The sequence below is a fragment of the Syngnathus leptorhynchus genome, chromosome 6 (assembly GCF_054491065.1).
Source record: "Syngnathus leptorhynchus isolate UIUO chromosome 6, UIUO_Slep, whole genome shotgun sequence".
NCBI lineage: Eukaryota > Metazoa > Chordata > Actinopteri > Syngnathiformes > Syngnathidae > Syngnathus > Syngnathus leptorhynchus.
The window spans coordinates 5,917,131-5,927,654 of record NC_141200.1 but is presented as its reverse complement, the minus strand read 5'-3'; the positions used below and the strand labels follow the sequence as shown (position 1 = coordinate 5,927,654).

Below are 10,524 nucleotides of genomic sequence, written 5' to 3'. Positions count from 1 at the left end.
AGAGAAAAATCTAAGAGATGACAATACCAAATATATATATCATCCATCTTCTATACCGCTTGTCCCCATATTTGTAGAAAATAATCAAAATGGTTTGGATTCTAAAAGACAGACACAATACAGGAGGCGTCTCTTACCCGGACGCAGAAGCCAATCACATTGCAGCGTTTAGTTAAGTAGGTTTTAAGATCAAATAAAAAGTTCAGAATCAAAAGCACGTAATAGTGGAGCGGGCAGCGAGCGCAAAAGTTTTAAACTTGTGGAAGAAAATGTCACATGACAGCTCATTGACTTGGCGGATTCCTGTGAAATCTGAGCGCTGTTATGGGCTTGACTTTCCTCCACCCACAGCTGTGGAGCGACCCTACCCACGATATGCTGCCGATTGGGCAATTTTTTTGTACTAAGTCTAAATACAGATTGTGCTCCACAGACGAAGAAAAAAAAATGCTCTTGTGGTTGATCCTCGCAGCCTTTGCAGTGGGCCTGTTTTTTCGCTTTCCTTACTTCTACCAGGATGTCAAATTCATCGTGACAAATCTGCGATTACGACGCAAAGTTTTGCACTACACCAAGACCAACTACACTCTCGTGGACCGTTTTTTGGAGCGAGCGAAAAAACAGCCGCACCAGCCGCTCCTCCTTTTCAAAGATGAGACGTTCACGTACCAGGAGGCCGACCGACTCAGCACCCAGGCCGCCAGGTTACTGCTGCAAAGTGGTCAAGTTAAACCAGGCGATACGGTGACTTTATTTGTGGCCAATGAGCCCATGTTCGTGTGGCTCTGGTTGGCTCTGTTCAAGCTCGGATGTTCGGTGGCGCTCCTTAACTCCAATATCAGGTCCAAGTCTCTGCTGCATTGCTTCAAGTGCAGCGGCGCTCAAGTTCTGCTGGTGGCTCAAGGTGATGTGTCTACCGACAAAAAATCCACATTGTGCGATAGGACGATTCATAATTTGGATTAATAAAAATAAAAAAATCAAGAAAAATCCCCTTTTCCCCGGGCTAGATCAAATTGAGGACTAAAACTGCCAAATTGAAAAAAATAAGTGGTAAGAAAAACAATTATATAAAACGTTTGTGTTTATTTCCATATCTATGTGTATTCTATTTATTTTTTTGTGTTTATTTTTACTTTTACAGAAAATCACTGTCATTGAAAATTCCGGCATTCAAGTATTTAACTACAAATGAATTTGTCCTATTCAAATAACCCTCCTGTCTGTCATTACAAATAAAGGTTCCTGAATTCCGTTTAAGTTCATACATCTGTAAATAGTACCACAGATGTTTACTGTTGGGAAATTTTGAGGTTACGACTGCTGAGCAAATAAATGTGTTTGCGTAAGAAAACGCCGTCACCCGTCAAAAGTTCATCATTAGGTAAATAGTACAATGTTTCCTTCCAATCATAAGGATTTTCTGCTTGTCTGATTTCATAATCAGATGAATATGGAACATGAAAAGCTCTCCATGTTCAATATTCTTATAGGCCAAAAATCAATCGTTTTTGGGCAATCTTGAACAAATAACGTTATGCAAAACAAAACCAAAGTTCTTACTTGTAAGTTTTGTGCTTTGCTACCCCCTTACAGAAATGAGTAACCTTAAATGCTGAGTACTTCAAAACAAACAGGATGCGTTATGTAATCGGACAATGACTGACAAAATTTCAAATATGCCACAATAGAGGAAAAACTTAAATACTTGTGTTCAGACTTGCAGGCTGCCGTGATGGAGGTTCTTCCACAGCTTCAGGAGCAACACGTGAAGGTGTTCTTCATGGGGAACACACAAACAAATTCAGACATGCACAACTTTGCAGACAAGATGACAAATATGTCCTGTGAACCCCTCTGCAAAGATTTAAGATCACATTTGAACATGCACAGTCCTGCCTTCTATGTGTATACATCAGGGACAACAGGTGAGCCACATTGGATTGTTGATGTTGCAAAATTGGGCTTCTTCACATCCCTCTACCTTCTTCTTTTCTTCTGAACAGGTCTTCCTAAGGCAGCTGTGCTAACTCACAACAAACTGTGGCGCATGGCTATGATTCTGAGCTCCTGCAACTTGAAATCGGATGACGTGCTATATATTAGCCTCCCTCTCTATCACACTTCGGGACTTGTTGGATTCGCGGGCGCCATTGAGTTAGGTGTGTGCCACTTATTCATTCATCTGTCAATCAATTGGGCCTTGAGGGGTTAATAAATGCAATCAAAGAGTGTTAATGTACTAAATTGAATGTGTCCTTTTATATTCAGGTATCACGGTTGCGCTAAAGAGTAAATTCTCTTCATCTCAATTCTGGGATGACTGCAGGAAATACAATGTGACTGCCATACAGTATATTGGCGAAGTAATGCGCTTTCTATGTAACACGCCAAAAGTAGGCATCCATTTTTATTCCTCATTTAAGTTTAAATATGAGAAACAAATGAATTAACCCAAGTACAATATTTCTTGATTTTCCTGATAGAAACCCAACGACCGAAGCCACAATGTAAGACTCGCCATCGGCAATGGCATCCGTGCTAACGTTTGGAGAGATTTTTTAAATCGCTTTGGAAACATTCGAATCCTGGAGCTTTACGGAGCAACGGAGGGTAACATTATTTTCATGAATTACTGCGGAAAGATCGGCGCCGTCGGACGAGCCAACTTCTTGTTTCGAGTAAGTCTGAATTTCATTTGACGCTTTTTCTTTAGCTTTTAATCAATCAGCTTTATCGTTTGTCTTGCAGTGGCGTTATCCTTTTGCACTGATTAAATATGATGTGGAAGAGGGACAACCTCTGAGGAATTCATCGGGTCTCTGCATCCAGGTTCCTGAAGGTGGGTCACTCCCACAGCAATTAACTGAAAATCGACTGGTGCTCTGGTGGTTAGAGAAACCCATTTCCTTTTGGTTATATAAATGTATTATTTATCAATACTTTTTTTTTTTTGGACTAGGTGAGCCTGGCCTTCTGGTGTCTAAGATATCTGCAAACACGCCATTCTTGGGCTACGCAAGAGACCTGCAGCAAACGGAGAAGAAGAAGCTTCACGACGTCTTACAGAAAGGCGACGTCTACTTCAACACCGGCGACTTGATGATCATGGACAAAGACGGCTTCATTTATTTTCAAGACCGCATCGGTGACACTTTCAGGTGAGATTCTTCTTTTTTCTTTTCTTCGTTTGAGCTGAGTATGACGTTCTTTTAAACAGATGGAAGGGAGAGAACGTGTCCACTAATGAAGTGGCTGATGTCATCACTCAGGCTGACTGCATCACTGAGGCCACCGTGTATGGTGTGGAAGTGCCAGGTATTTATTTGTGCACCACTCACAACCATGTAACGTGGGTTTCCTGACGAGACAATAATGAATCCAATCTTTCTTTCTTTTACAACGTGGTACAGTAAAACTCTCTCCTATGCTCTGCAAAAAGGTTAATGAATGTCTCGATTGTCGGCTTTCTATAATTGCTAGGCGGCAATAGTCATTGGTATTTGTGTCAGGCATTTGCGCCCTCTTGTGGAGTTGCCTGGAATTGCACCATCTCATGGTGAGCGTGTTAACAGCGTGGTGTGTTGGGCAATCAGCAAGCTTTACTAGTCTGGCATAAACAGTAACTAATTGAGTGTTTGTTTATATTTGAATGTCAGAATGCTTAAGGAAAAAAAAAAACATGTCACCGTTGTTGTCGAAATGACCCTGAAGCTATTTTCATCATATATTTCTGAACACGTTTTTTTTTTTTTTTTTTTGCGTCTTCACTGTGACTCACATCAGGAAGCTCCGATTTCAAATAGAAGAAATGAACTTCACATGAATAAACCCGTCCTGCCACTTACCTGTTCTGGAAACAACCGCACACATATGAGCCACTTAACAGCCACGCGTGTGTGCCCGTGTCTGGAACTCATACTTTTAATGTCATCTTAATGTTTGAGTCCTAAACTTTCACTTAAATCAGTGAAGGTCCAAGAGGAATGAATTGCATCATTTCAACAAGGTTCCTCGGGGCGTTTTAGAACAGTGTCACCTGTCATGTTTGTTTTCTTTCTCCACCTGAACTGTGACTCATTTTATGCGGAATATAAAGTTCACTCGTGTGAAAGGAAACCTGAGTCCGATGGAGAGTAAAGCGGTCATTGTACAATGGCACCAAACACCTGATACACAAACAACCCAGGAACATTAATGGAACTCTGCTTGTGACTCCACAAATAATCTAATAACAATCTCCCAAACAATTCCAGAGAAGTTTTGTGTGGTGACAAAAAGGAATACTTAGCAAATAAATATATTTTTTTTTTCTGGTCAAAGGCAACGAGGGCAGAGTAGGCATGGCGGCCGTAGTTCTTCAAGACGGATGTACGTTGGATTCCGATGGCATCTTCAAGCATCTTGAAAGCTTCCTGCCGACCTACGCCAGGCCACGTTTTATAAGGATTCAGGTACTCAAAACATCTTGTTACCAAATGAGTTGTATTTGCAAATAATCTTAAATTCCACTTTAATGGCAGAGCTCCTTAGATGTCACGGGAACATTCAAGCTTATGAAGACCAGGCTGGTTAGGGAAGGCTTTGACCCATCTGCTATCACTGATCCACTCTATTTCTTGGATGACAAGGAGAAGAAATATGTCCTACTTACAATGGATATAGTCCATGCAGTATTATCAGGCAAGATCAAAATCTAACACATTTTTTATATATTTGATCCATAAAAAAAAAAAGAAATCTATTTTGTAATGGATTTAATGGCTGTGTTAGTGGATGTATACAATACTATTCACTGTTAAGTTTGAAAATAGCAAATTTTAATAATAAAATTCTGAAAAAGGATTTTGGTGCTGATTGTTATAGAAATGACTTTTTTAAAAATAATACATGTCCTGTTTTGTAGCTGTGTTGGGATGGTCCAAAAAAATTGTCGTTGCCCGACTTTTTGCATACCTGCGAACAGGTGCAGAATTAAAAGTGAAAGTTGTTGTGAAGGGTAATTTTTTTTAATCGGGATTTTGTGTTAAGGTACCAATTTGATGTTTAGTGTGTGTTTTGCATTTGCGCAAGCTGCCCCATCACACCCTGTCTCCCGCCATCAATCATCAAACAAACAAGGCTCAGTGTCACACTTGACATTCCTCCCCCTCATGGAGATTTATGCGAACTTCCTGCTACACTACAATACGATTATTTTAAAACAAGTTACCTCCAAAAACCTGTTATTGTCAAACTTCTGTAGAAGTAGAAGCGATCTTCTAGTGTTTTTTTCCCACCACGTCACCACATTGTTACTGAAATTCAAATGTATTTATTTATTTATTTATTTATTTATTCATTCATTCATTCATTCATTAATTTTCTGAACCGCTTAGTCCCTACGGGGGTCGCGGGCGTGCTGGAGCCTATTTATTGTAAATAATTTGTGACATAATGTCATCTCATTTTAGTCACAGTTCATCATTTTGAAATGAGTTGGACTTTTTGATTGTGATGGGCCACGATGATGATGGGGAATGCGAATGTGGGGGCAGAAAAACGAGCGCAGTGTCTTCTTGACTAGGCGTGGGAAGAGATGTGGCAACTGGAAAACACGCAGAAAGTAGGAGGGGTCAAGTGTCTCGCCTGAACTTTGCCACAAATGCACCACGCGCACGCACGGTGCGGCTTGTTGTGATCGGAGCCGCAGTCGTTCGTCAGCTCCTCCGGTTCGAGATGTTCATCTGGCTGACGGTCGTGGGCGGCTTTCTGCTCATCCTCAGGACGCGCTTCCCTTACTGGCTGGACGATTCCATCTACATCCTCCGGAGCCTCCTGCTCGCCATCAGGCTGATCAAGTACAAACGGAGCAAACCATTCTATGGCGTCTTGGACGGATTCCTTGCAGCCGTCCGGAGACACCCGGATAAGACTTTCTTGCACTTTGAGGGCGAGCGCTTCACCTACGGTGAGGTGGACCGGCGCAGCAACCGGCTGGCCCGGGTGCTGAAGCAGGAGGCGCGCCTACGGGAGGGAGACGCGGTGGCCCTCTTTCTGGGTAACGAGCCCAACCTCGTGTGGACCTGGCTGGGACTCGCCAAACTGGGTTGTCCGGTTGCTCTGCTTAACTTTAACATCCGATCCAAGTCTCTGCTGCACTGCTTCTCCTGCTGTGGCGCCAAAGTGCTGGTGACGTCAGCAGGTGAGATGTGTGACGTGCGTGGGCCATCACCCGCGTTGGGCTTTGCCCATAGTTGCGCAGACTCATGCTCAAGGGCCACTTTTGAATTTGAAAACAAATTGACGGGCGAAACCATTCATAAAATGAGGCGAATAAAAGTCAAAATCGATTTAGAAAATGGTAATAATTATGGCTGATTGATCATTTCGCTGCAGATTGATGTGGTTAGCACATCTACTTCAAGGTTCTGAAGTCAGGCATTCGAACTATGGCCTTCCTGTTTAAAGGTCACGTGCACACCTTTCCTTCTACCTTGGATAAGAAAAAGTTGAGCAATATGTTAAAAAAAAATCTCAGACAAAAATGTTTCATTTTCAATTCTCATGCTTTTATCTGAATTTGACCAATCATGAACATTAAACGTGCATTGCTCCCCAGGTGCATTATTCGCATTATATAACCAAATAAATATACATAAAATATGTGTAAATTAAAAAAAAGCAAGTTATTGGTAATCATATTTTAATTAGATTTTTTGCCAGATAAAATATTGAAAAGTCAAAGTAATAAGAAGAATATGTATGTGTTGGCAGAGCTGCAGGAGGCCGTGGAGGAAGTTCTGCCAGCGTTGAGGGAGCAAGGGGTCAACGTGTACTTCCTATCCGAAACATTCAAGATGCAGGGTGTCAACTTCTTGGCTGACAAGATCTCCAAGGCCTCGGACCAACCTATGTCCAAAGACCTCCGAGCCAACGTTACCGTCAGGAGCACTGCTATATACATCTACACATCCGGAACCACTGGTACAAACTGGACAAAACCATCCGCAACTCCTTTGAGTGAGTTTGAGAATTATATTTGACAAAAAAAAACAACTTTTGTCCCTTATAGGTTTGCCTAAAGCGGCGATCATCACCCACGAGAGGATGTGGGCCGCGTCCTTCCTCCAGTCGCTGTGCGGCGTCACGAGAAACGACGTCTTCTACATCAACCTGCCGCTCTACCACAGTTCAGGCTTCCTCATCGGGTTAGGGGGCTGCATCGAGAGAGGTCATGACCTTTTGGATTTGAACAAAAGCTATGCGAACAATGTCCGTGCTGACATATAGTGACTTGCTGTAGGTATATCGGTCGTGCTGAAGAGGAAGTTCTCCGCGTCTCAGTTCTGGGACGACTGCAGGGAACACAACGTGACCGTGATGCAGTACATCGGCGAGACCATGCGCTACCTTTGCAACACGCCCAAGGTCAGATACAATCTCCTCCCTCCAGATGATCCCAATTCCCTGATGTTGTCCCATCTGCAGAAGGACAACGAGAAGGACCACAAAGTACGGATCGCCATGGGCAACGGAGTTCGCGCTGACGTCTGGTCCGAGTTTCTCAAACGATTCGGTGACATTAAAGTAAAGGAGCTATACGCGGCTACTGAGGGAAACATCGGATTTATTAACTACACCTCCAAGATCGGCGCTGTGGGACGGATGAACTTTTTCCACAGGGTTGGTAAAAATGATGATCATTCCCTACTGGTTGGTTTATATCTCACTCAGTAAATATCTCCCTCCAGTTAATTTTCCCATACTTGTTGATCAAGTTTGACATCGAGAAGGAGGAGCCTATCCGAAACGCGCAGGGTCTTTGCGTTGAGGCGGCCACAGGTGAGCTGAACACACTTCAACGTCACGTTCAAAAATGTTTGCCATTATAAAGACAGGAATTTCAAAAGGGTGTGTAGACTTTTGTGCAAGATAGCAAGATGTTGCATCATGGCTGTCTGCCAGGTGAGACGGGCCTCCTGGTGGGGAAGGTGACGCAGAGGTCGCCCTTTGTGGGCTACGCGGGCAACGAGCAACAGACGGAGAAGAAGAGGCTCCGCCACGTGCTGAAAAAAGGCGACTTGTACTTCAACACGGGAGATTTGCTTTGCTTTGACAAGGACAACTTTGTCTACTTTCAGGATCGTGTTGGTGACACTTTCAGGTAAGTCGGGAAGTGACCATATGCCAGTACATAGGATTTAATATATCACAGTAGGGTTTTTAAAATTAGGTTTGGGTCTTAAATTAGGGTTTCAATTTAGGAATAGGGTTTGAAATTAGGGTGTCGAATTATATATGGCCAATGAAACACTTTTTTTTTTCCTGAACAGATGGAAGGGCGAGAACGTGGCCACGTCGGAGGTAGCAGATGTCCTCACCTTGGCGCCGTGCATTTTAGAAGCCAACGTTTACGGTGTTAAGGTGAACGGTAAGGCGTCAACGACCCGCGCCGTATGTGAGACGAGACGGCGTTGACGCTTTTGCTCGTGATAGGGAACGAAGGGCGAGCAGGTATGGCGGCGATCACGTTGAAAGAAGGAGAAGACTTTGATTGCGCCGATACCTACAGGCAGGCCGTCAACTACCTGCCGGGCTACGCCTGCCCGCGATTCATCAGGATCCAGGTGAGACTTCCTTCTGCATATTTCTATATTTGTGTTTATAATCCCCAAAAAACATGTCATTCAGCCTTCCTTGGAGATGACGGGCACATTTAAGATGAAGAAAGTCAAGCTGGTGGAAGAAGGCTTCAACCCCGCCCTCATCAGTGATCCATTATATTACTTCAACGTGGCCAAAAAGACCTTCGCTCCCATGACCACGGAGGTGTACAGCGCCATAACCAGAGGCCTTATCAAACTCTGACAAAAAAAAGTGTTGAAGACATTTTGTTTACAGGCACGTTTGCTGCTTCAAACAATTTATCTCAGGGATGCACCACAAGACTATTTATGATAGCTCCAACCCTGATAGCCATAAAAAAAAAAAAAAGACGGTACACGGCAAGCGACCTGCCGATGATAATAATTCGTCCTTCACGATGGATGAAATCAACTGTAGCATTTCAAACATGACACTGAAATCATTTATCCATAATGCTCTTGTGTCAGAATGAAGTTGTGTGTGCGTGTGTGTCGATTAACATGCTTGAACTTTGGATAATAAACTTTGGAGTAAAGTTGCTCCTATCTGGAGGGAGTTTTTAGTGACGCACCTGTGAACGGATATTACGATTTGCGTTATCTGCTTGATGGGTTACAATTTATATATCAGACCATGAAAGAGAGTGGAGGGGCATTTAGTTAGTTTTGAAAGGTAAACATTTGTTTTGATGTATTTTTCTTTTGAAAAGGACTGAAAGGCCTGGTCATTAGTAGGTGAGGGAAAATGTTATGAAGGGAAATATTTTCAGGATGCAGAGATTTGTGATTTAGTTTGAAATTAGTCAACCAAATGAGTTATACAAATATATTTTTTTGGTATATCGTGATGAAAATCACAGAATATTCTGACTGTACTCATAATATATAATATTAAAAATACATTTCTTGTGAAATTAGGGCAATCCTCCAATTATAAAACATACCATATACTATATGCTTATTTTAAGTGTACTAAATTCGATGACTCGTTTTAATCAATTAAAAGACAGTGTTGAATTTTTTATTAACTCCAACTAGTTGGCACCATTTTTCAGTTTGAAATGCAAATAACAAAATAAGCAATTGATAAGATGTATTTATCTTATCAAGTCCTTATTTTGCATAATTTAAAATGAGACACTTGACCCCACAAAGTACTTTACTTCAAAAATGAATTTCTTTATTAATACAGTGGTATACGTTTAAAAAAAAAAAAAGTGTTGCCGAGGGGGAGAACATTTGAAACCCAAAAAAATCCAAATAAATAAAAAGAATGCTCATCGCATGGAGAAATAAACTAGTGTCGCATTGAAGCACTGAAGTGTTATCATATCAAAAGAAAATAGTAGTGATGTGCCATAATAAATCGTCTATTAGTACAAAAATACATTTCAGGGCACACACTAAAGCATCCAGTATCACAAATAAAGGAAGGGACCAGTTGTCGTTCCCCTAACCCCCTTTGAGCGCATCTTTTAAAACCGTTTAAACCAAGCACTTGTCTATTTTTGTTTTGTAAATAAGAATAAAAACTTCTCATACGGTTAAAAATGCCTTATGTCGTGTACTTATGCAGTAAGTAGAAAAGTTGGATTTATTACTGCTAACGTCAGTTCCAAGGCTCAGGGGGTTTAACCGGAATACAAACATAACCAGAGTAACTTCTTCACTCTCATTTCCTCCTCCTTTTTTTTTTTTTTTTTTTAAACAAACATTTTCTCTTTTATACAAAACAATAAAGATGTACAAAAGTTAATTTACAGAGAACCAAGGCCATATGCTAGCGGTATGTACAGCCACAACGTCCTTTTCTGCAGCTCGTCACGCTTCGTATGCATAGCAGGAAAAAAAAAAAAAAAGCAGACCTTTCGTTTTAATCGGCATCAATTCTTTACGT

The 10,524-nt window shown here is 41.8% G+C and overlaps 2 protein-coding genes across 2 annotated transcripts; both read left to right on the top strand.

Moving 5' to 3' along the window:
• Positions 1-25: 25 nt before the first annotated feature.
• Positions 26-4,832, top strand: LOC147055577 (long-chain fatty acid transport protein 2-like). Its single transcript, XM_085915297.1, has 10 exons — positions 26-904; positions 1,719-1,928; positions 2,007-2,162; positions 2,272-2,396; positions 2,487-2,681; positions 2,752-2,842; positions 2,963-3,161; positions 3,221-3,318; positions 4,324-4,454; positions 4,524-4,832. Exons 1-10 carry the CDS (start codon positions 325-327, stop codon positions 4,698-4,700), a joined length of 1,962 nt encoding a protein of 653 aa, XP_085771423.1. The 5' UTR covers positions 26-324; the 3' UTR covers positions 4,701-4,832.
• An 826-nt stretch (positions 4,833-5,658) lies between these two features.
• On the top strand, positions 5,659-10,329 carry slc27a2 (solute carrier family 27 member 2). The gene is made up of 10 exons (XM_085915457.1): positions 5,659-6,184; positions 6,757-6,966; positions 7,055-7,213; positions 7,286-7,410; positions 7,471-7,665; positions 7,734-7,824; positions 7,948-8,146; positions 8,316-8,413; positions 8,479-8,609; positions 8,674-10,329. The coding sequence occupies exons 1-10, from the start codon at positions 5,719-5,721 to the stop codon at positions 8,848-8,850; spliced, it is 1,851 nt and encodes a 616-aa protein (XP_085771583.1). The 5' UTR covers positions 5,659-5,718; the 3' UTR covers positions 8,851-10,329.
• Positions 10,330-10,524: the final 195 nt, after the last annotated feature.

Excerpts from the sequence above, each read along its gene's own strand:
- LOC147055577 (XM_085915297.1), top strand. The coding sequence starts at position 325 with ATGGGCTTGACTTTCCTCCACCCACAGCTGTGGAGCGACCCTACCCAC. Across the intron at positions 1,929-2,006 it reads GTATACATCAGGGACAACAG|GTCTTCCTAAGGCAGCTGTG; the intron begins GTGAGCCACATT and ends TCTTCTGAACAG. Across the intron at positions 4,455-4,523 it reads CACGTTTTATAAGGATTCAG|AGCTCCTTAGATGTCACGGG; the intron begins GTACTCAAAACA and ends CTTTAATGGCAG.
- slc27a2 (XM_085915457.1), top strand. The coding sequence starts at position 5,719 with ATGTTCATCTGGCTGACGGTCGTGGGCGGCTTTCTGCTCATCCTCAGG. Across the intron at positions 6,967-7,054 it reads CTACACATCCGGAACCACTG|GTTTGCCTAAAGCGGCGATC; the intron begins GTACAAACTGGA and ends TGTCCCTTATAG. Across the intron at positions 8,147-8,315 it reads CGTGTTGGTGACACTTTCAG|ATGGAAGGGCGAGAACGTGG; the intron begins GTAAGTCGGGAA and ends TTTCCTGAACAG.